The sequence below is a fragment of the Callithrix jacchus genome, chromosome 4 (assembly GCF_049354715.1).
Source record: "Callithrix jacchus isolate 240 chromosome 4, calJac240_pri, whole genome shotgun sequence".
NCBI classification, from domain to species: Eukaryota; Metazoa; Chordata; class Mammalia; order Primates; family Cebidae; genus Callithrix; species Callithrix jacchus.
Window position 1 is genome coordinate 106,808,575 of NC_133505.1, and position 27,002 is coordinate 106,835,576.

The 27,002-nt window shown below is 32.5% G+C and overlaps 1 protein-coding gene across 13 annotated transcripts in view; it reads right to left on the reverse strand.

Moving 5' to 3' along the window:
- Nucleotides 1-27,002, reverse strand: part of ASCC3 (activating signal cointegrator 1 complex subunit 3) — a 369,134-nt gene that overhangs the window by 192,522 nt on the left and 149,610 nt on the right. For all 13 annotated transcript variants that reach the window (XR_013534438.1, XR_013534439.1, XR_013534440.1 and 10 more), the window contains 2 exons: nucleotides 14,982-15,116; nucleotides 13-204 (listed from right to left, as the gene is read on the reverse strand). Coding sequence is in view for 5 of the 13 variants with exons in the window: in XM_002746863.7 (XP_002746909.4) it covers nucleotides 13-204; nucleotides 14,982-15,116 (327 nt within the window). In the remaining 8 variants the exon portion in view is untranslated. The remainder of the gene's footprint in view (nucleotides 1-12; nucleotides 205-14,981; nucleotides 15,117-27,002) is intronic.

Sequence of the window (27,002 nt, forward strand, 5' to 3'; positions counted from 1 at the left end):
GTAGGGTCTTACCTTAATAATAACAGCATGAGCAGGAAGATTGACACCCCAGGCTAACGTAGCTGTACAAACTAGGACTTTGATATGCCCATTAGAAAACAAGTTTTCAACTAAATTTCTGTCCTGCCGAAGCATTCCTGCATGATGAATACTAAAACCGTCTGGGAATAATTCTCGTACTTGCTTATTTCTTGACCTTTGTACCTAGATACCGAGAAAGAATGAGTATTATTTAGCATTTAAAAGCAATTGTTATTTAGCATTTCTGTTTTATGAGTTTATCAAAGAAACCAGAACATTATTTTTAAGCATCTTAAGATATTACTAAGCCTTAGTATATAATGCTGTATAGAAAATCATAAAAATAACATTATTATCTTAAAAAATAGGTAATAGCAAAATATGTCACAAAATGCAAAAGGAAACAGGTGAAAAGCAAGTGTCTCTTTCATCTAGAAGTCACTTTTTGCAATGAGTCAGTACTACCTGCTTTTTAGCCTTCAAAAAATACACTATTCAAAATAAAAACAAATCTCAGTGGCTTTCCAACTCCTTAAGAGTAAAGGCCAGAGTCATTACAATGCAAGGCCCTACAAAAATCAGTCTCATCCCCTTACCTCATCCACACTGGCCACAATGGCTGGCTTTTCTCTGAGTATATTTTCTGACAAGTCCATATCTACTTCAGAGCCTTTACTTTTATTCCAGACCCACTGCCTTCAAGACCCTCTCCCTTCTTATTGAGATCCCCATGATGCTTCCCCTATGATGTTCCTCATTGCAATAAGTCAATCACCCCAACTTTATTCACCTAGAACTGTGTTCTCGGTGATCTTTGATAGCAAAGCATTGACCATCTGCCTTAGCTCCTCAACTATACATGTACATTGAGTATACAGTAGTCCTTCCTTATCTGTAGTTTTGCTTTCTGTGGTTTCCATTAACTGAGGCCAACTGTGGTCCAAAAATATTAAATGGAATATTCCAGAAATAAACCAATCACGTTTTAAGTTGCATACTCTTCTGAGTAGCATAGTGAAATCTCACACTGTCCTACTCCATCTGACCCAGAACATGAACCATCCTTTTGTCCACCATATCTAAGCTGTAGACACTCTTCACTCATTAGTCACTTAGTACTAGGCTTGGTTATCAGACTGACTGTTGAAGTATCACAGTGTTTGTGTTCAAGTCACTCTTATTTTGCTTAATAATGGTCCTGAAGTTCAACATTAGTGATGTTAGCAATTTGAATTTGGCACAGAGAAGCCATAAGGGGTTTCCTTTAAGTAAAAAGCTGAAAGTTTTCAACTTAAGGAAAAAAAAAATCCCAAAATTGTATGCTGAGGTTGCTAAAATCCATGATAAGAGAAACAAATCTCCTATTCGTAAAATTATGAAGAAGAAAAAAGAAATCTGTGTTAGTTTTGCTGTTGCATCTCAGATTGCAAAAGTTACAGCTACAGAGTGTGATACATAGTTAAGATGAAAAAGGCATTAAATTTGTGGGAGGAAGACATGAACAGAAATGTACCTTAACTGACAGCAATAGAGCTAGTTCACTATTATCTGTGGTTTCCTACCTTGGAAATATCCCCCACGGTTCAGAGCGAACTACTGTAATAATGTCACCTCTGTTCTGTTCTTTGGCTTAATCTGAGCTCAGAAGTGGGATTTAGTATACTTATATGCAACCTGTATAAGTGCTGCACAGAAGGACTTAAAAGACTCACTGAAGATTCACTATACAATAGACAAAATTTTTGTGAGAAATTAAAGACCTCAGATAAACATTTAAAGAAATGTTTATATAGTTAAAGCTTCTGATTATTCAACACATCATGTGTTTATTTGCTATTGCTCTCAAAATCTCACTATTAATTCAAGAATTTCTTTTTGAAATTTTTACCTCCCACTTTTTACTTAAGGGCATGACAATGGCAGGGAGAGTAAGATTTCAGGGGACTGGGGTTCCAGTCCACACCTTGCCATACTGACTATCTCAGGTCACTTAAAATTTTAAACTTCTAATTTAATAATAATATTTAACTAATAAAATGATCTAAGAAAATAGCATTCCATGAAATCTGCTTCAATTATAAAACCAAAAGTAATACATTAACAAACCGCACCATCTAGTGGCCAGCCAAGTAAATAACAACTTACACATTTTGAGCCTCTCAAGGGTCTAAAACAAAATACGTATATATACATAACAAAAGAGGAGAGCTTCTTAAAGTTTAAAGGGGAGTGCATTCTTTATTCTTGTGGAGCGCAGTCAGTCTGCTAGAAATTATTTTATACATATACTTTATGACTAATTACACTTGGATCTCATTGCCTCAGCTTTCATCTTTTCAGACAATCAATATTGTTACTGTAATCCTACAGCAGCTCTTATGAATATGGAAAAGTCCAATTGTGGTGTATTTGCTGAGAGCTCCTTCAGAGGCCAAACGTCAGGAGAGGAGAAATATTCCACTTACTTCATTTATTCTCTCATATTCAAGAGTGGATATTCAAACCCGACAGAGGAAACTAAAACTATTGGTTGAAGGAGATATTCTGTACAAATCATATTGCTGGATTGCAGTTTGGTTTCAGGTGAACTCTGTTATCTGTGGATCCCCTGCTGTCCTTATTAATAAATATAGATCCCTCAATCAAAGCCCACTTGAGGTAGGACATGGCTAGGCCTGTTGTGGCACGAATGACACAGTTAGAAGTTAAACATAGGAAGTATGTAACTGTGATGGAGATGTTTCTTACAAAGTAACAGGTGGATCTTGGAGTACTGACATAGCACCTCCCACTTGAGCACATGGTTCAACCAGCGTCAGTGGCCACCAACTGGGTATATCTCTTTGGTCTTTGTGAGAAACTAGGACGACGTAGGAGTCACTTTTATTTCTATTCTTCTATGCTGTGTGCATTTTTTAAATTGATTCATTATAAACTTGAAGTGACAACAATCTGAAAATAAGTCTGGGTTTTTTATTCTTAACTATCTTTGAATCCCAGATGAGGCCCAGGGATGTTTCTCATCTGATTTTAAAATCTGATTTTAAAAATTATCATAAAGCAAAACTATTTTTCTACTTTTAGGGTAAACATCAAAGAATTTAACACATACGTATGTTTGTGGCCACCATCATAATCAAGAAGAGTTTCTCAACCCTAAAAAATTCCCTCATGCTACTTCTTTATAGTTAAACTCTTCCCAACTACTACCCCTAGCAACCACTAATGTGTACTCCAACCCTATCATTTTGTCACTCCAAGACCATTATATAAATTGAGTCAGAAAACAGAACATTTAAACTGATTTTACAGACTAGTATAATGGCACTGACAAAGCAGAAAAGTGAATACAGAAACAATATATCTCTTATAAAGATTAATCTAAATAGACAAGAACTTTAGAAAACAGAATTCATCAATGCATTGAAACAAAACACCACAACTAAGTACTCTTCTACCCCAGAATGCAAGGCCATTACACTTAATATATTAATATATTTAAGAATTCAAAAAGAAAGAATATTATGATGATGCCCAGACACTGAAATTTGACAAAAGGGTACATTCAGTTCTGATGATTAGAGATGACAATATATATCTCAAACTATGCTTAATAGTAAACACTCAGAATATACCCATTAAAATTAGGAAGTAGGCAAAGTTGTTCAGTATCAGCCTGTTGATGTTCTAGATAATAATACTAGATATGAGAAAATAATAAAGAATATAAATACTGGAAAGGTATAATTGTAAAACAACCACTTGTAGATAAATACTCATTTAGAAAACTGAGTACTGACCAAAATATACAAAATAAAATAACAAAAGAATTTGGAAAGACGATAGTCTTAAAAGTGTAATATTTTTATAAAAGGCTTTCTTTTATAAAAACATTTTTTCTTTTTCTTAATATAAAATATATTTTTATATTGTATTTTTCTTTTAAAAATAAAAATGTATTTTTATTTTCTTTAATTTTAATATAAAAATATTAATTAATATTATAAAATATATTTTATAAAGGTCTTTTATAAAAAGACATATACATACTATATATGTATACATAATAACACAAAATAAAAGTGAAAAATATCATATTTATAGGAGTGAAAATAGAAATAGTAAGCGACAGGCAGGATTTATATAAAGTTTTATAATATTGTTGAAGAACATTCAAAAAATGATATATTTTACTTTTGAGATGGGAAAACTTGATTTGGCAAAAATACCAATTCTTGTTAACTAACCTATAAAATCAATGCACTAACTCAACTAAAATATGAACATGATTTCCTGGTGGCAATATTAAAATTCACCCTGAAAAGTAAGACTGTAAACTTATCCAGGAGAAATTCTACAACTGAAGAATAATCATGATATTTAATCCAACCAGTTATTGAGAATCATATAAAAACAAAATAAGTAAAACAGTTTGATACAAAAGAAGAAACAGTAAGATCAATGACACAGAATAGAAAGTTCAGAAATGACTGGTAAATATGGGAATGTTGTATATTAAACTTTTAAATCAATGGAAAATACAGTGAGTAGGAAAAGACGATGGGCCCACCACTATCTGGAATAGGTTCCAGAAACATCAAGTATTTAATAATAAAAATAAAATATAAGACTTGAAATCACAGTTGAAGTAGGTATGGCTTTTATATGCAAGACATAAATCCCAGAGTAAATAAATAAATTTACAGAATTTTTACATGGTATGGTAAAAAATAATCACAAACAAAAATAAACATCAAGGATTAAACAGAAAAAAGTTTATGTAACTTATATGGTATAAAATGCAGTTTAGTACAAAATGGTCCAAGGTTATAAACAATTTAAAGAATAGGAAATACAAATAGCCAAATAAAAATGCTCAGTTTCACTCATAATTAAAGAATTGCTGATCAAAATAATAATGAAGTACCATTTTTTGTCTGTTAATCTGTTATGAACTGAAAAACTTAACACTACCCAGTGCTGGCAAAGTTATGTGGGGGAAAGTACAGTCTTCCCATAATATCCATGGGTGACTGATTCAAGGAACCCCTTATTCTCCCCAATAGACACCAAAAAACCATGGACGCTTAAGACCCTTATATAAAATGGTGTGATATTTGCATATAACTTACACAGTCTGCCTGTATACTTTAAATCATCTCCAGATTACTTATAATACCTAATACAATGAAAATGTTATATAAGTAGTTATACTGTATTGTTCAGAGAATAATGACAAGATAAAGTCATCTGTGCATGTTCAGTACAGAAACAACCATCATTTTTTTCCCCCAAATACTTTTTATCCACAGTTGGCTGAATTCATGGAACCCATGGACCTGGAGGACCATCTGTAACAACTGCTGGAGAAAGTATAAATATCTCCAGTAAGCAGTTTGGGAGCATTTATTGAAGTTTTAAATGCATGTAGTACATGAGAGATAAATTTCATTGCTAGGAATTTTTCCAATTTATATTGTTACAAGAGTAGGAGCAAATTCCATTTGACCCAGCAATCCCATTACTGGGTATATATCCAAAAGACTATAAATCGTTCTACTATAAGGACACATGTACACGAATGTTCATTGCAGCACTGTTTACAATAGCAAAGACCTGGAATCAACCCAAATGCCCATTGATAATAGACTGGATTGGAAAAATGTGGCACATATACACCATGGAATATTATGCAGCAATCAGAAATGATGAGTTCGTGTCGTTTGTAGGGACATGGATGAATCTGGAGAACATCATCCTCAGCAAACTGACACAAGAACAGAAAATGAAACACCGCATATTCTCACTCATAGGCGGGTGATGAAAAATGAGAACACATGGACACAGAAAGGGGAGTACTAAACACTGGGGTCTATTAGGGGGAAAAGGGGAGGGCCAGTGGGAGGGGGAGGTGGGGAGGGATAGCCTGGGGAGAAATGCCAAATGTGGGTGAAGGGGAGAAGAAAAGCAAAGCACACTGCCATGTGTGTACCTACGCAACTGTCTTGCATGCTCTGCTCATGTACCCCAAAACCTATAATCCAATAAAAAATTAAAAAAAAAATATTTACTGTAGCATTGTTAACAATAAAAGGCAACTGGAAACAAAAGTATCCATCAATACAGAACTCAGTAAATCAATTACTGTAATATCTACATTGTGGCATATTATACAGTTGCTAAAAGAATAAAACGCATCTTTCTGAGTTGATTGCAAAGACCTCCTTGATACATAACTAAAGGAAAAAGACGAAAAAGGTACATAAACATGATGCAATATTTTTATATTAAAACATACACCCATGCACACAGGCAAACACACAATGGTAGTTGTATAAATCTTTCCTCAAAAGAAAGGTAAGCTTTTTACAGAAGTTTCATTTGGAGAAGGGAAGGGAGAAGAGATTGTTAAAACCATAAGTTATGGAGCTAAACTTGTTTACTATAAGATGCCTGCTGCTTTCTGAAGCGTCAGAAAAATCACTGCTTTTTCTACTTCGTTCTCCAAAGTTAGCACTGCATGGAGTCCAGGTTTTGCTATTGTCTGAATAACTACAGAGATATACTTTATCTTGTTCTCATTCTGTGAACAGATGATTTGGATTCTCCATGGAAGCCATTTGAGATCTAATATTATACTCACTGGATAAAGTGTTTCTACACATGGAAATCTAGCACAAAAGAATACCAGCTGTGAAAAGGTAAAGGAAGTAAGGTATGTAGTTTCAGAGTTGTCTAAGTTTGGTTTCCTCTGACTTTGTCTTTCCATTTTCACAAGTGAATTTTCCACACAGGGATTTATAGTAAAATTCGAATGGAATGGGCAACTGCTAAGATAATCCATCAGTTCAAGTAAGGCATTATATTTTTTTCCCCCAGTGAAAGCATGCAGAACTTCCTTCCATGACTTTACATGACATTTTCCTACTCGTGAGATAAAAAATCAGTGTAAATCCTTTTAAAAATAAGGTTAAAATGTAACTACTTCCTAACATTTACTTCTGAACTAATAAACATACATGATTAAATAACATGATCTTAAAAAAACTGACAGCAAGCAACTGAAGATATTACATCCTGTCCTTGCCTAGGTTAGACTCATGCCACACAGTTGCCATCTGCCACTCCCTATCACTCATTACATTTTAGTCATTTGGACTTTTCTTATTTGCTTCAATGTGCTATTGTTATTATTTTTTGATGTCAGCCTTTTCTTTGAATACTTGTCTGTCCTCTTTTGCTCTGTCAACTCCTGGCCTTCAGATCAGCTTAAATGTCACTTTGTTTGTTAACAAACACCATCCTCTACCATCATCTGTTTAGATTAGATTGTCAAACTCCATTTTTTCTTAGCACTTTATCCTTCTTTATTATTTATTTCAAATGTAATTAAAATCTATTATTTAATTAGTTGTTTAATCTTTTTGTGGTTCAGAATATAAGCTCCATAAGGGTAAAGGGATGGCTACTTTTTGTCCCTAAAAAAATATTTCCACTTCCAACTAAAGCAAATAATATTAGTGTACATATAATATCTGTTCTCACCTCCTTCCTTACTGTATTGCATGGGCTGGAATATAATTTCCCAGATCTCATACAGTAAGGGTACCAGATGATAAGGTGCACTCTGCTAATTAAAGGCACTCAGGCAAGATCCGGATGATGGAAATGAAAGAGATAACAATCTCTTTTATTTTTCTGGCAAGCAAGATTTTGGAGACAGAAGGGCTGAAAGTTTTAACACAGGTACTATACAGTCAAAATTTGGTTTTCTAGTGTGTTCACAAATGTTGGAAGGTATCTGCAGTAATAGCTGTGGCTTTTTAACTGCTAATCACCATCATGTAACTGGTTGTTAAATTTAAAAGTTCTAGTAGTAGCCCTGGACTTCTACTCTTCTGATTTTACCAAATTTCTAATAAGTACCTAATTTCTTATATAAGTTTTTTTCTACTTAAAATATACCTTGGTTTCTGTTTCCTTTACTAAATCCTGATACATGTGTCTACTTCAGACCACTATAAACAGGTTGACAGCACTTTATTTATATTGATACCTATTGATCCATTATAGTGATTGGTAACCAGTTATACTCAGTAAATATTTGCTGAGTGACCATGACGAAAACAGTTTAAGGCTCATGTGTACACAAGCAAGTCACGATCACCCAGACTAGCCTAATCCTAATAACTAATTTCCATATGTCATTCTGACTGTTAATTATGCATTTTAACTTGGGGGAAAGAAAATACCATTTGCCCTGTTCCTTGAAAGATAATCCTGGTTCTCATATGGGCTGTCCTGATTATTAACAGAAACAAGTTGGTATTCCAGGGAGAGAACCCTAATTAGAAAATGATAAATCTCATCTAAAATTGCATTATTTTAATTCATTTGGCCATCTTTAAATAAATAAATAGAAAAATAAAATTAAATCACAACATGAAATGTGTTTTTGATTTTAAATTATATCATTACAAATCTCTCTACCCCTAGGAATTTATAACATTATTTATTGATCTGATGGCCTTTAGAGTGCTTCCTCAAGTATTTTCAAAAGCATGAAAAACAATATTCTAATTAACGTACTTTTGCCAAAACAGCATGATTCCTCAACAAGATATATAAATGTACTATAAGAAATTTATCCTATGCTTCTAAAATACATCTTAAAGCATAGAAACAAAAATTGCCACAATCAAAATTTCCACAACAAAAATAAGGATAAAATTTCAATGCTACCACTATATTCTTTAAAAAGAATCTCACTTATTCAAAGTGAATCAATCATATGTTAGACTACACTGAAGTGAACACATGGGCAATGACAAAGTCTCTTGCTTGAAAGAAAGTGAATCCTACTTTTCAGTACATAAATTTTGGTCACAAAACTTGACTCTTCAACAATCTTCAATAGCTTCTCACTGCATATAAAGTCTAAAAGCCTAGGCATGGAATTTAAAGTCTTCCATTGTCTCTCCAAGCCTAGCCTTCCATGCACCTTATATTCCAGCGAATAAGAAACATTCTTATTCTCCAAATAAACCTAGAGTTTTCCTTTTTTTCTTTTGCCCATGTTCTCTTTCTTCTCTTTGGAATGTCCTTTTCCCTACTGCTGCCTATTGAAATCTAAAACTACTGGCTTGAATTAATCTGCTTCTCTTCTACATTTCCTCTGAACTGTTTAATCTTGGTATACATTAACTTTTTCTTTTAATCTTTCCTTTGAAATATTCCTAGGTTTAGAATTTCAAAGTTAAAAGGTCTGGAATAAGAGCCTTGACTTGGCTTTTAAAATATATTACCAAAATTTTTTTTAAAGTAGTGAATTGATCAATACCACAGAAAATCTCCTCAAATCATCTTCAGAATTGGATACTATTATGTTTAGATTTTGATAATATATTGACAAATATATGTTACATAGTTTTTTATCAAATTTTTTCATCCAAAGTTTGTTTACCCACTTTATTTCTTCTTTTTGCTTATTTACTTACTGGAAACTTCATGCTGTAAGTTATTAAATTTAACAAGTGTACAAATAACATGTAGACATTAACTAGTCTTGTTCTAATATTTCTATCAACCTGCTTATTGCCTTTTACAATTCAATATTATTTTTTATTGTTCTAAAGCATTTAAATTTAATTTTTGCCACATCTATTATTGTTTAAAGCTGTTATCTTCTTCCTCTTCAAAGCACATGCGTAAACATTTACAGAATGTGTCTACCATGTGTCAGTAAGGTAGAGTTGTTACCTTATTTATTACAAACATCTTCTTGTTATTTTAAGATGGAGGCTCCCTCTGTCGTCCAGGCTGGAATACAGTGGTATGATCTTGGCTCACTGCAACTTCCACCTCTGAAGTTCAAGTGATTCTCCTGCCTCAGCCTCCCCGAATAGCTGGGACTACAGGTGTACTCCACCACACCCAGCTAATTTTTTTTTTTTTTTAGTAGAGATGGGGTTTTGCCATGTTGCTTGCCAGACTGGTCTTGAATTCCTGATCTCAGGTGACCTGCCTGTTTCGGCCTCCCAAAGTGCTGGTATTACAGGCATAGGCCACCATACCCAGCCACAAAAATCTTAAAATTAGGTATCATTCCCACTTCGTATGTGATGAAATGTGGCTTGAGGATGTTAAAAAGGCAGAGTGTGTGAATCAATGTTAAAACACAGGTTTGTTTAGATCCAAAGCTTTTCTTCTATATAGGTTACCTCCCTTTGAAAACAGAAAAGTCAAGTTTCCAAAAATTCAATTAAGCAATCAGTGTTTTACAATTTTGTTTGATTTTATTTAAAAAATACTAATAAACTTTTGACATCCTATGTGGTGGTAACTGATAGTAGAATTATTATATTATACTCCAAGAGGAAAAGAAGTTGATAAAATATGGCAGAGGAAAGAATAAACTCTGTGAAGATTATATTTTGCATATATTTAAAGTAATAAAATAAAATAAAATAAATGGGGCTATTAACCATCTTTCCTACTACTACTCTGTTTAGTTTTGTGTTTTGTTTTTGAGATGGAGTTTCATTTTTGTCACCCAGGCTGGAGTGCAATGGTGTGATCTTGGCTCACTACAACCTCTGCCTCCCAGGTTAAGTGATTCTCCTGCCTCAGCCTCCCCAGTATCTGGGATTATTGGCACCTGCCATCATGCACAGCTAATTTTTCTATTTTTAATAGAGATGGGGTTTCACCATGTAGGCCAGGCTGTTCTCGAACTCCTGAGCTCAACTGATCTGCCCGCCTCAGCCTCCCAAAGTGTCGGGATTATAGGAGTGAGCCAATACACCTGGGCTACTACTAGTCTTCAAGGAAGAGATGATTCTAATTTTACTTGGCCATAGTGACACCGAAGCTGCTCAAGCAAAAATAAAGCAAGCTGTAATAGTAAGCATCAGAAAACTAAATCAAATTGGCATTGATCCAGTTGCCATTGATTTAGGCAAAGGCTAAAGCTGAACTTATAAAAACAACGAGGAAATGATTGATAGATCTACATAATAAAAAGTCAGAAAATTATACTTTAAAGTAGCTTGAGGGTACATATTATTATTGATTCTTCCTAATATTATAACTTGTTCAATAGAAATTTTCAATAACTACAGACACAAAGCTTATTATGTGATAGAAATTCTACCTACATGACAAACTCTTAACATCATTAATATATATAAAAAAATTGAACTCACATCGGTGGCCATAAATCATAAATATATGATACAAGGATGGGTGGGAATACTCAATCCAGTACAAGAATAGTTAAAGCCTGCTAAAAATTTGTTCCTAACAGAAAAAATTGATTTGACTCAGATCTCAAGTAAAACAGAGTCTGAAAATCCTAATTGAAGGACTCATTTAACTTAAAATTAAAATCATAATGGAAAACAATGAGTTAATAACGAATATATATGTAACCTTAATTACAAACTTACTTTTATAAACTGCTACTATTCCTTGAGTTATGTCCTATTTTATAGAAAACAGTGGTTTCTTAAGACACAGTCTTTGTGGGGGAAGAGTATAAAAGTAATAATATATAGGGTAAATTAAGAAAATACTATCCATATTGTTTATAATCCTTTTGTCATTTTAAAATTTAGTTATTATATTTTCTAAAAATAGATTTCTATGTTAAGTCTTATAATTCTTCAATTTCCAAAATTTCATACATCATTCTGTTTCTCATAGTAAACCATTAGAATAGGTATTATTTACTCTATTTTATTCCATTTGATAGAAGAGAAAGTATGTTTCAGAAATGTATAGATGTCCAAGGCCACAAACCTTCTTAGAGGTAAAATTACAACCAGAGCTTTTTGTGAATGTGCCCTGTTAGTTTGGGCATCATTTATGCCCAGGGAGAACCCTAAACTCCATTTCTAAAGGTTAAACTGCTCTTGGGAGATGTTACTTTTCTTTTTCTACCTTCTTGTTTCAGTGGATAAATCCAGAAATATAGATAGTTTTCCCCCTGGGGGTGACTTTGATACTAAAGATGAAAATTATATGAGAAATCCTGAGGTGTAAATGTTACTTACCAGAAAGAAAAGACTCATTACAGTTGCAGGTAAGGCATAGAAACAGCCTTATTACATGCACATGTGCACACAGACATACATACAAAGAAAGGGAGGATTTTCTTAATGGAGTTTTATTTGTTATTTACACAAATAAAATTATACTGTGTTGAATGAAACTATAAAGAAATGCTTTTAAAGATCTTAGTAAGTCAGGAATTGAGGTGATCATCTAAACACTTACGGGTAAAGCATCACTGTGGCACAGTAGGGATTTAGCTATATAACAGGAGGCATGAGGCTAAATTTCTATGTACTACCACAGCAAATTTACCTTCTAATTAAATTTTAATGTTTTGGGTTCTTAATTTCCCATTTTTCAAAAACATGGGAAGAAATGTCTCCTACCATAAGGATAATAGCTCCCTTGAAATTGCTAGAATGTTAATATCATTTAAGTTCAAAGGCACTTCAAGAAAAATGAAGGAATGTACTACTAACACAAGAAGAATACTCTTAAATTTTAGAGCTCTGGGAAAATATTGAGAAAGATGACCTTTTATCTTTTGTAATAATATGCACTGTGGAGGGGTTCACTTTTTAAAGCCTCTCTTTAGGAGAAGTGAGGGATATAGTTATGAAGAAATGTTCTTCTACTTTATTAAAACAACAAAAACAAAAAAGACTCCATGTCCTAAGGTCTTCTGAAAGTCCCAGATTGGATTTGTTCTGTCTGCTTTTGAACAAACAGGACACAGTGTAGTGAAAACAGTGGACTTTGGAGTCAGACTGGCTCAAATCACATCTTCACTACTTAATATGAGATTCTCTGAGAAAATTATTTACTTTCTCAGTTTTAGTTTCCTTATCTATAAAATAAGAATAAGAATCATAAAGAACAGCATAATCATGCAGATCAGATAAGAAAACTAAAGTGAAACATCTATTATAATGTCAGTCTCAGAGGAATAAAAGCAAAGAAGAAAAGTAATTCTGAGATACCTACCATCCAACAAATATCTATGAAAGGCTGGGAATATAATGGTGAATAGGACAATGTTCTTAATAAATGTATGTGCAATTCATTCTTCTTGAAAAAAAATCCAATAATATTATATCAGGATAAAAATCAAGTATAATAGAAATATAAAAAAGGTATAATAAAAATGACTAGGGATTTTCAAGTCTATCCAATTGTATTAAAACTTTTCATTTCTCTGTTACTCTTCTCTCAGTATAGTGATCTATGAATTTGTGCTTGATGACATTGCCTTAAATAAACATCATTTGAAAATCTCTCCATATAAATTATTATAATATGCTCTAGAATATTTCATGCTATATTTGATTTACATATACACTATATCAAGGGATACCAGCAATATCATAGGTGTTAAAAATTGAATAAGTTATATAAAGTAATAAAAGCAATGCCTGAAACCAGTGAGCACTTAATAAATGTTAAGCATTACAGTAACAATAATTAAACAATAAACCTGCATTATTTACATTAGTGAAAGTTCTCAGAATTGAGATAAATGAAGAAACCAGAAATCCACAAGGTGGCTCTCAAGGCTTGGCTTTTAAACAGCATAGAGTTGTTTCATATTTCCAAAGAAATAAAACAAGACTTATGAATACCAACTTGACTTTTCAAAGACTCTCATACATTCATGATTAATAAATAATTGGAAGGACACAAAGCTGTACAATAAATGTTATGTAATAAAAGTAACAACTATGGAAAATGAATAAATTTTGTAGTTCTAAATTGAAAGGGACTCTGATGTTCAAACAACTAACATCAGCTCAACATAGAATTTAAAATATCAATATAAAATGGTAAAATGTATAGTACAGTCATGAGAATTAAACATATTTTACTAGGATAATAAATATGAAAGTGCATAATACAATGTCTGGTGGCTAGTAGCTGTTCCGTGACTAATCAGTTAATATATTTTATATATATAAAAAATTTGAAGTTACTATCATTTTATGCCAAGCTTTTTTTATTTCATAATTTATTTTCATAGCTTTAAATCAGGAGTCAACATGATTTTTCTGCAAAGAAATTGAAAGTAATTTACAGTAGCTATCACAACTACTTTATTCTTCTCTGGTAGTGCAACAAAAGAGCCAGACAATAAAGAAACTTGTATGTTTATATTCTGATAAAACTTTAATTATAAAACAGGTAGAGACCTTTGGTCATCGGGCCTCAATCTGCCCAATCTTTATCTAAATAATTATGTGATATAATTAAATAAAACCTGATATAAATCTTAAGATACTACCAATACTCAAATTACCTTGAGGAGTGCTTGTTAAACTGTAGTGTGCAGAAAATCACCTGAGGATCTAGTTAAAATTCAGATTCTGGTTTGGTGAGTCTGGATTGGGGCCTAAAGGTGTCCTTTCTAACAGGGATGCAGGTGATCCCAAGACCTTTGGTCTTTTGAGCATGTGTATGTTGAGGAACAAGGCAGCTGTTTTCAAACTTTTTGGCTCAGAATTCCTTTACATTGCTTAAAAAAAAAGCCTTATTTATTTAGCTTATATCTGTCAATATTAACCTTAGAAATAAAAACTGAGAAATTAAAAAAATTATTAATTCTTTAAAGGTACAATAACAAACCCATTAGATGTTAACATAGAATATGAAATTTAGCTGCATTTTATATTTTAACTATATTTTAAAGAGCAGGACTAAACAATTATAACCATATGGAAAGAATGATAAGTGTTACAACATGCAGTGAAACTTTTTAATAAAATATCATTAGGTCAAGAAACAATTCAAGATTGTAATAACAAACATCTGTAAAATTAACTTCTTGGAAATTGAGACCATGGATCTTTCACATATAAATATCTGGTATATGTGGCATGTTATATGCTTTAGTTCTCATATTCTTTGTTTCCTACCTGTTTTTCTGCAAGTGCATATTCATGTCCTTGGGTAGGAAAAAAGAAGGAAATCTGGCCACAATTTTTTGCTTTTTCTATTAGAGACATAGCTGTTCTTACAGTGGCATTTCGAGCATGTACAAACACCATCACCTGAAAAAAAGGAAAGCAGTTTATTTAATATTCCAATTAATTAAATTACTGCTTAATAGTAGCCTAAAAACCATTCCATATAAGCAACTTTTAATTTTTCAAAACAAAATCACAAATTTATGAATTCTCCAACATATCCTTATTTTAGAAAAAGTATATATAGGAAAAAGGCAAGTTAAATAAAATTTAGCTTATAAGTTGATAGAAGTTTGTGGAGTCTATAAAATTTGGAGTTTAATTTGCATTTTCTCTTTTGAACACATAATTCATTATCATAGTCATTTATTATAGAAACAGCATAAAAAATATGTGAGAGCTTTCTCATTGGAAGATTACTAAATTCAATGAAATTTCCAGTACCATAACAATGTTTCAAGAAATTGAAAACAATAAAGAAAACACTTCCTTGGATAAAATCATGTCTAAGAAAAATCATGTAAAATATAAAAGTTAGGGGACTGCTGGAGATAAAAATGCTTCTATAGAAATACCTGGAATTCTCTGTGTGGCAAGCCTTCCTATGGAATTATTCATGAAGTGACTGAGGATATCTGAATTAGGGGAAAGAGGTGTGTCTGGATACTGTGTCAAGGAGAAATGAGAAAAAATGCATTTTCAGGGACAGTCCCTAAGCAGAGTATGAATACATCTGAAGAGAATAAGGGAGTGTTTAGTAGTCTGCCTTTGCTGCATGTCAGTACCTGCCTTCTGTCCTCTTTGAAGTTTCTTCTTTGGCCTCTACCTTTCCTCACAATCAGCTCAACCCCAGTGTTCCCAAAGAGCCATAAGTATGATAAAAATTATTTTTTTCATTTATACTACTACTCTTTTTCAATTTTTCTGGTGTGAATAAAAGCAACTTTACACCACTTTGACATTGTTAACCATCTGGAGTATACAATCTAAAGACAGCAGGTGTGGGTGCAGTAAATGACTGAAAGACAAGTTCCCCTAGCCCCTGCTTCTTACCAGAGCTACACATCTAAGTCTCTGGAATCACTATGGTTGAGCTGCTTGAGGCTACTTAGAGGTCCTGATCCTTGCCCCTCTTCTCAATATCTCCCCTATACTCCTCTCTTACTTACATTTTTATGGAAGCTAAACTGATGTTTTTTGCAGGCTACATATTTAGGAGGATATTCAAGAATTGTTTCTAGTCAGGGAATTGATAGCTCATGTGAGCTGACCTAAGTAACAGAGAGGATCATTTTGAGGACTAACAAAAATGAAAAGGGAATGAGGTTTGGGATGGGACCAGAAAGGAGACAGGGTGACACGGAGGTATCTATACCTCTGTAGATACATCTCTATATTTAAGCCATAGTAATCTTATGTCTATAAACTGGTCAAGGTAAGTGTTTCACATATGAGATGCTGATTAAAATTCACAGTAAAATCTCAGGTAACAATCATTCAAGAAAAGGAAATGCTTAAATAACCAATATTCTTTTAGGGTACACTGAAAGTAAAGGAGAACAGATAATTTGGAGAGGATAAGAAATTCCTCAAAACAAAACAACAACAACAGCAAAACCAAAATGTTTAGAGAAAAACAAAAAGTACTGCAAGTCGTCAGGAGAAACTGAATCAGCTAGTTACTGTTAACAGGGGCATAAACCTTGAGATTTCATACTTTGTCAGGGCTCTAAATTATCTACTGATACTAATATGTTTTGAAAAGAAATATAATCATAAGAATATTTTAAAAAGAGTACATTAATAGGATTTATTTCATAAAGTATTATAGGTACTGGGATGTTCTGTTTTCCTTATTTATTTTTCAACTAAAGAAAAACAAGTCTTTTGATTTTTGATAGGCTCTCAAGATTTCATGGGGAAACATCTTTACTTCATAGGACATTAAGAACTGCCACGTAGGTTTAAATTGTGATATTTTCATAACGACTGATATAAACTATTTAATGCTAAGATATAAAATTGTTACAATAATGCCCTGCTGAAGCTTCACCAGTTCAGAATTTGTCTTGTAAATGGTAGGGACATTTTCACTGTGAGTTTGTTCTTAAAGGGTAAGGCAGATTATTTTTCCTCTTACATAAAAATAAATTTACCCTCCAGAAAACCTCATTAACCCCCAAAATCAAATTTTAAGAAAATCTGAATTAAAATAGTTACTTATTGTTTTGTTAATTTGTTCATTCATTCATATGTTTCTGAGCAAGCAGTAACTACCAAGTCCAGACAAAACTGCCATGAAAATGAGAGAAAGGTCCCTGCCCTCATGGAGACGAGAATCTAGTATGATGAATTAAATAATCACAAAGCATTTTTTACTTGATAACTGCTTACTGGGAATGTATGTGTAAAAGTTTAAAATAGAAATGAACATAGACAAGACATGGTCCCTTCCATGAAAAACCTGTACAATTTAAGGAGGAAGATAAAACTGTACACATAACTTACGCAGCTGAATCAAAGAGAAGATAGCATGTGGACAAGGTGGGAACTCTAAACATGGAGCTACTTGGTTTCCTTCATACATCCATCCCAAGATATTTATGCAGTTCCCACTATGTGCCAAATACTGTATGCAATAAGTGCTTAGTACATACTATGATAACTATGTCTCAAGGTTCTAAATTTGTACATTACTGGTATGGGGAGAAAATATGATAATCATTCCTATCGTTCCAAGGGTAAAGCTGTATAAAAGAGGCTACAGTCGTATTTGAAATACTTAATTTTTTTATTTTTAGTATGTTAGCTTGAAGGAATACATTCTCTTCTAAGGTTTCTCACACTGAGACCCAGGGACTACTACATCTGAATCACTGCTGGTGCTTGTTAAGATTCTGGGTCTTCTTTTAAAATGAGCTGAGTAAGAATATCTATGGGTGGGGTCTAGAAATTGAATTACTAACAACTATTGAGATGACCACTGCACTACTGTGTGAAATTAGTTAATAATTACCACCAACTTTTCTTCTCTGAAGTTGAAACGGGGTTAAAAGGTAAAATAAATAAAACCAGCACTACAAAGATATTTTAAGAAACCCCTTAATAATATCTTTATTTACCTACACAGATGAAATATCAGGACATTTTAAGGTATTTTTTATAACTAATATAGCCCCAAGATTATTTCCCAGATGGGCCCGGGTTTTATAATGCTACCAGATTTCTATTCTCCATAATTCAAATGCCACATTATGTAAATCCTGTTGAAATTGCAGATGTGGAGAACACAAGGGAAAATAAAATATGACCTAAATCTTCATTAATTATTTCAGTCTTGTCAACTTTTCATTTTGCAAATATTTTCTACCGCAGCCTAGAGTAACATTAGTTACAACTTAAAGTAACAATTTCTTTTTATTAAAGGATCCGTCATGTTGTGATAAGTAAAATAAACTCTTTTTTCTTATTAAAAATTTTCTGTTTTGAAGCTCCAGTTGAAGTCATTACAAGGTTTTGGGTCTCTATAAACACATCTTGAAGTCATTACAAGGTTTTGGGTCTCTATAAACACATCTGATTTTATGGTTTGCTAATTTGGTTAATTAACTTAGACTCATATGAAAATTACAAGTAATAGAGAGGACAGCATTGTTTCATTTGACAGAAATAACTCCAAATTAATCTTAGAAACACTTTTTGGTAACTGAGCAACAGTTAAATTGGTAAGTGTCATTAAAATAACAACAGAATAGTAAGATTAAGTCAATAATGATGGCAAATTTAGACTGTTTTATAAAACCGATTATACTTTTATTTGAGTTTTTTTAGGCTATGCATTTAAAATATTTTATATACTTATTTTTAGTATCAGAAGCCATTTTTTCATATTGTTCTACTTTTATTATGGAAAAGTTCACATAGAAACAAAAGTAGACAGAATGTGGCCATAAACTGCAAAAGCCATTTATTAATATGATGGAACCATCCTATACTTTGGGGAAAAAAAGTACGCAAATTTGAGTCTGGTCCTGTTACTTGACTTGTCAATGAACGTGTTATTTACATGAGATGCTGATTAAAATTAATAAAAGAGTAAGAACTTAGAAAATAAAAATTTAAAGAGCTGGAATGCTTAAGTAACACATACTGTTTCAGAGTGTATTCAAAGGAAAGAAAGACATATTATCTGAAAAAGACCTGAAAATTTTTCTTTGGAATACTGCTAAATATCAGTGTGAGTTAGAATAAATTATTTAATCTCTTCAATTCTTATTTTCCCCGGAACACAGATAAAGAGTTACAATGTATCTCAGGATTACTATAAGAATCAAAGGATATAATGTAAGGGAAAACACTGTATTTAGTAAAATAGTAGCTCTAAAATTTTAGAAAGCTTCAAAATCACCTGGCAGGCTAAAAACACAGATTGCCGCTGTTTCCCCCAGTCCCCTTCCTGACTATGCAGGTCTGGGGCAAGTCAAGAGATCGCATTTTTTTTTTCTTTCCTCAAACTCCTGGTCTCAAGTGATCTACCCTCCTTGGCCTCCCAAAGTGCCAGGGTCACAGGTGTCAGAAACTGCGCTTGTATCTTAATTAGTTATATATAATCGTCCTTATATGAAAACTGTCCACTTGCAGATAAACACATCTATCTACAAATAAATGGTTTATATCTAACTTTAGAGAAATACGTAGTAACATTCAAAATCAACCACAATACTAATATACTTTGAAGGATAGCTCCAATAATGCCTTTTATGGTGTTTATGAACTGGATCATTCTTGCTGTACATACAGTACATAGATTATTTCTTGGTTTGGATATCAGCTTTTGACACTAAGGGCTGAGAGTTCTAAAACCAAATTTGTCAAATAACTAGTGTTTATTCTTATTTTTATTTTTTTTTTTGGAGGTTTCAGTGGGACGGGAGAATCACAAGGAATCAGGTGTTCAGAGGAATGTATTGAGTAGAGGTGAGGAACTAGGATGTTGAAAAGCAAAAAAAGGAGAGAAGGAGAGGAAGAAAGGGGAAGAAAAAGAGGGAGAAAGAACAGGAATATTGCTTCATTCTAAAAATGGGTATTAAATACACAAAATATTGATCGGCCATTATTAATACCTATTTTTAGAATGAAGAGATTGCATTTCTAAGGAGATCCAAGATGCTAATATTCTTGCCCAGGAACTTTGAGAACCTCTGTCATAACTGGTAAGAATTAGCACCATTAGTAGGGATATAAACATAAGCAAATTTAATTTTGCCTAAAAGACTAAATAGACCAGTATACAATTGTTGTAAATTGACAACTACGCACCTATTAATCATTTACATGCGTATGTGCTCGTGTGTATGTGTATTTAACATCACACAAAACAATTTAAAACACTTACCCCTTTAGCAACCTTTGTAAGGGGTTTGTGAGTAATGAAGTAAGAATTAAAAAATCAGTAGAAATATTTTATGTGAAATCTTGAATCAAACCCTCTTTTCTAGGAATTCTGCTAAGAGATAAAATCGAGAATGAAAACATCTGAAAAGATACAATATGGCAGATAGATGTCCCACAGAAAAATGTGGCTGAGAAATGATGTTTTATATTATGTGGTACATATGTCATTCATTGGCTCTCATAAAAGTTGAGGATTGGGGTAGGGAGGTTCATGTCCTGCGGTTTATGTTTTCTTTCTAACCAACACAGCCATTTATCTGTCTTGCTCTCAGTTCTTCTCAACTTTCTTAACCCAAGTTCTTCAAGAGAATTAAGCCCTAATGACCCACATAAATAGTGATATAAAAGTGTGTGGTTCCCTGACCAGCAGCAGCAGTGTCCCTGAGTCAGAAACTCTGAGGGTGGGGCCCAGCCATCTGTTTTAATAGGCCCTCCAAGTTATTCTGATGCAAGTTAAAATCGGAGAATCCTGTATTAAGACATTCACTGTAAGTTAAAAAAAAATTATTAGCTTTTCCTCTGTGCATTTACAATAGTTCTGGCAAATACCATCTTCTGAAGAAGTGAGAAAATAGTCAAATTATTTTCTGTGTTGTATGCTGTGAATGGGAATGCCACTACAGATGTATTTCAGATATATTTATTTATATCCCATGAGAACATGTAGGCACTGAATAGCTTCTGTTGCTGTGATTACATTACCACATTTGTATTATCAGGTAGCTACAATTTTAAAAGGTTTCATTCTGCATGCTGCAGATCCATGAATCATCCATAGTTAGACACTACAAGTCATTACAGTTTTAGATCACAGTGCTAGCCAGCTGAAGATACTCAGGTCTTCTGACCACATTATTACTCTTCTAGTACTTCCTCTATCAAATAACTACATATTTAGTTATCTGACTTCTCAGTAGCAAGCAAGGAGCCTGGCATACAGCAAATACTCAACGTATCTTAAGTAAATATAACACATTGAGCCCAATCAAACACACTAACCCATCACATCTAATAATGGCAATTTCTGCTTTTTAAAAATAATTTTTATTTTGGGGTTGTTATGAGAAATGAGATAATATAAACAAAGCATTTACAATAGTGTGTGGTACGTAGTAAGTGATCAATAAAAGTGATTAGTTGTTTATTAGAATACAATTCTGCTCCTTATAAAATTCAATACACTGTATTAATTTTGTGACAGGGTAACATACTCACATACTTCAAAATCAGAAAGTATAAAAATGTACACGGTATCTCTACCACCCTTCCCTCTACCCTAGTAGCCCCTGTAACCTCTTCTTTGAGAGTTTATGCACATATTTAAACAACTACAAATTCATAATTTTAATCCCTTTTCACCATATGGTAGTAGATTACACACATTGTTCTTTCCTTTTTCATTGAACCATATTATCTTGAGGCCTTCTCACATCAGTATAGTTTCCTCATTTATATTTTACAGTTGCATAGTATTCCACTACATAGAAACACCAAAACTTATTTCTAATAACTAGTCCTTGTTTGATGGGCATTTATGTTATTTCCAATCTTTTGTTATTAAAAGCAATGTAATAAATAATTCTGTACACAAGTCATTTTACATGCTTGTGAATATATCTGTTGAATACATTCATAGAAGTGGAATAGTTAAGTCAAAGTATATAAGACTACTTATTGAACTATGCCTCTATTCTGAATATAATCTGTTTTATTTTAGGGCTTTATTCTTTTCTTACCAATTTGTTGGTCCTCTTTGTATGACAGCATACTTTGCCTTTTTCTGTATTGTGAATATTCTGTCCTACTCTGTGCTTTATCTTTTGATTTTTATTTTTGGTATCTTATTCAATACAGAAATAATTCATTTTTTCCATACTTAAATCTATCAGCATTTTTTTCTATGGCTTCTGGGAAATTCACAAACCAGAAAGTTAAAATAGTCATAAACATATGAAAGTATTTTTAACTTCACTAGCACTGTGTGGCTCTAAAAACACAATGGTGGGTGTAAACAGAGATGGATCCTGCTTTGTCTTTCTCTCTCTCTTCTACACACACACACACACACACACACACACACACACACGTCCATAATCTACTGCTAAGTGAAAAAATATCAAGTTGAAGAAAAATTTCCATATTATCATGCTGAGTGTGCTGTTGTATTCTAGAGTATGTCTGTGAATATGTATGTTTGAAAACAGAAATATGGACACCCTCCAAATTAGTTATCTCACAAAATGAAAACAGGACTTGGTGGGGGATGGGGAGACAGAATAAAAAGGCAATTTTTTCTTTGTATGTCTTGTATCGTTTGCCTTACCCATTGAAGCAAGTCTTTAATAGTTTTCATAACTAAGTATATAAATTATATTGAACAGGAGAAATAATTGATGATAACAATGAGGTTATAATAATATATTCGTAATATACTATGGTATTAAGATAAGTATGTTTGCTATGGTTATTTTATTGCTATGAGGTTTATGGTAAAAAGCATTAAAAAACACACATTTAACAACGTACTCAAAAGGGTGATGGTAAAACTTGTGGTCTAAGTGGTGAATTTATGTTTTAGTTTACCTGGAAATACTTTAGAAAAAAAAAAAGAGACATGACCTCGCAGAAGAAATCAATAGCAGTTCAAGGGAAAGTATCCATATGTTCCAAGTTACAGAGAAGAGAGCAAATTCATATGGTGGTCAATACAGACTTTTTGTGGAAATGAACATGTGGACAAACATACCACCTGGAAAGGTAAAGCATAACCTCATACAAAGTTATGTACTAAGATATAGGAAATCATTCACTTCAAGGCTCAGAAAAAAAAATAAAAGAAATACCTGAAAAAATTATTTTTATGTTAGAGAAGTATTTTAAACTTAATAGAGAAAGGCCATCATAGTTTAAAACAATATTGATTTTAATAAATACATGGTCAAAAAATATGACTTGAAGAAATTTCTTAACAGTACATAAACCGTTGAAAAAAACCTAAAGACAATCTTAAAATTGTAAGTGATAGGACAGAAGACAGGATAATTTTTAAGTGGCGGAGTTATTAAAAAAAAAAGGAGCTTTTGATTCTTTTATAAAAAAATGAAAATGAGCAAGAAAGCATTTAGGTATGTATTGCTGAGTAAACTGAGTTAGTATGAATATTTGAGATAGATCTTATTTTAAAAATCTTACATTTAAACATTTTAAGATACAGTCTTCAAGCTACTGAATTACCTGAAAAGTTTATACATTTTTCATAAAATTTCATTTAAGAAAAGAAATGAAAAAGAAACTCTCATACCTACATGAAGGAAATGAACATTACTATTGTGATTACACAGTTTTTCCTGGATGCTTTCAGATACAAATGCTCAGATGCCTCTTTATTAAGTATTTATCACTGCCTATTTTTTCTTTTTAACTATTTTGGTGCTTGACTTAGCTCCTTTGCTAGTCTGTGATCATCCAACAATTACCTGACAGGCACTGCAGACATATAATGGGCTGGTCCCTGTGCTTCTGGAGCTTATATCTAATTATATGGTGAAGGGGAGTCTAGGAGGATGATGAACATAGAAGCCACCATTCATTACATGAACAACTATAAGAGGAAGTAACCAAAAATCAGTAAATACAATAATCTAGAAATTAATTAGGATTCTCCCTCTCAAAGATGGTAAAGTACTTGATTTTAAAGGTCATAACACTCTAAAGTTCTTCATTATTGGCGCTTTGGGTGTTTGTTATCTCTCTGAGCTTTTCCTGTTGCTTAAAACCTTCATCCATTTGTATGTTCTAGGCCTTAGCCATGTTTTTCACTTAGTCCTCCTGCCAACTCCAACTGTATAAATTCTATAAACCTGCAACACCCAGCTGTAATGATCTTTCTCCAATCTCGCCAGGGAAAATTAATCACTTTGTTCATACTTGCACCTTGTGTAACCATAAGCTGTATATAGCTCACCCCAATGTTAGGACTAATAATAAAACATACCATTTATTGTGTCTTTCTATGGTGCTAGTCCCATTACTAGGTACAATACACATGTTATCTTACTGTTAACCACATAGCGAGGTAGGTAATTGTATTAGTATTTTATAGAAGAGAAAACTAAAGCTCAGAGGATTTTAATAATTTGCCACTCATCCAGAGGCAGAAAAGGGGTTCATCTCAGATTTGACATTCTCAGGCAGCATTCAAGGAAGAGATATAACTTGAAAGTAGCCTTTCTTTCCATCAAATTATATCTCTTTCTTGAATGCTGCCTGAGGGCAGGGCTTACATTTTGCTAATTTTGAGGTCTACATACCACCCTTCCTGCTATCATCCAATTTATTGAGTAGACACTCAATAAATATTGCTGAAATTACAATGTTAAAAATGGTCAGTTTTCACTAAGACTATTTTTCAGCAGAGATTTCAATGTATAAGTTTATAAGTTATAATAGCTTGTAGACTGAGTTAATACTTTTCATTCATACCTTTATTAAAATATGAGGTAAGAAGTAAATTTCCAATTACTCAACTAAATGATTAATTTCCATGGATAGATTTATTTAAATTTAACAGCAAACTACCCATTAATATTTAATAAACTAAAATTGCTTCTCATTAGTTTTTTGATACTGTTGTAGAAATACACGTATGCATATTTCAGTGCTATTGCAAGGTGTAAAATTTACGATTTTAAAAAGAAATGACTTACGAGCAATTCTAAAAGATAGCTTATAAAAATTCTGGACTTTAAGGTCAAAATTGGTTTCTAAATCAAAGCTACCTACATTAAAAATTAATCAGATTTATTAACAAAAATACAGTCTTCCCTTGATATCCATGGGAGACTGGTTTTAGGACACCCTGTGGGTACCAAATGCTTAAGACCCTTATATAAAATTGTGTAGTATTTGCATTTAACCTGTGTACATCCTTCTGTATATGTTATTTCATATCTTGATAATACCGAATACAATGTAAATGCTTTGTAAATTGTTATTTTACTATACTGTTTAAGGGATAATGACAAGAAAAAAAGTCTACATGTTCAATACAGATGCAACCATTCTTTTTTTCCTCAATTATTTTCCATGTGAAGTTGTTGAATCCACAAATGTAGAACCCATGGATATGGAGGACCAATTGTAATGTACTACTAAAGAGGAATAAAGCATCTTTACTTTGGGCAAAGGTTAAAAAAAAAAAAAAATGACCTTAATACATTTAGCTTACATGAAACTATCATTCACTAAAAATAGGGATTAAAATGATAATTGTTAAAATCCTCTATTAATCATGAATGTATCAATTTGCATTTAACAACCAGCATTTATTATTAGATATTCCTGGCAACCAATTAAATTACTAAACCACATGTATTTTCTTCAAAGACATAGCTAAACATTTATTAGATACACCATGAAAATATGTTACCTCAAATAGGGTTAATTTATGTTGCTGTAGCTATATAAGACTGTACAATTCACTGACTAGTCTTCATTCGTGAAGTTATGTAAATAAGCCAAGGAAAGTAATCCACAATAGAGAGATGTAGTTCCACAGCTCCAAGCTAAGTAAATAGATCTACACTTGGCAGTTCAGAGCCAGTGAGGGACTCTTATGCTGAGTATCTGCAGCTTTTCTCAAGAAACCCAAGCTTTTAAGTGATAAATAGATTTGGGTTATTATTACTGAATTATATTTAGAACACTATTCTGAATGTGAAACATTTCTTATTAATTTCACTTAAAAATCATTTTAATATTTATCAGCTTATATGTCTGAGTTGTAGAGAGCTTCAACTGTATATTTTAATAAAAGAAATCAACAATACTTCATATTTCCTAAAAAGATACTTATCAAATGTATAAACCAGAGGACTTAGTGTACATTACATACCATGACAGCAATAAAAGTAGTCATATTTTAAGCCAACTATACAAAATATTATATTACAATCAATTCACCAATATAGCAAGATAATGTACAATGTATTTAGAAACATAAGATAGTTATATTTCAGCAGTCTCTGAAATATTTGTATCCCCAAAATAGAACAAAAAGTACAGTTTAAGTATGAAATTTTAAAGCAGTAAATATTTTGAATACATTTCCCCTTTACTGTAAGTTTTTCCTTTAATGAAAACAATGTTTTCTTAAGCATATGTATTATTTCTAGAAGTAATATAATTTATGTCATCCAATTGATGCTTTAATACATTTTCTATACATTCCTAATCAGGTCATTTTATATGTGTACTATATGCATTTACGCATTCAATTAATCTGAGACATGAATTCACTTTTGCAACTTACATTTATAAATATAAATAATCTAATAATGGAAAGTGATCTATCTGGTAGGACAAGGTTTAGTTGTTTTACAGAAGTTTTTCTGACATTTACCCCAGATTTATTTGCTAAACTTCCCATTCACTGGGACTAAGACCAATACTGATCTCTCTGTGGCAAGAGGAAAACAAAATTACACTTCTTTTTACATTTAACAATTCTTTAAATAC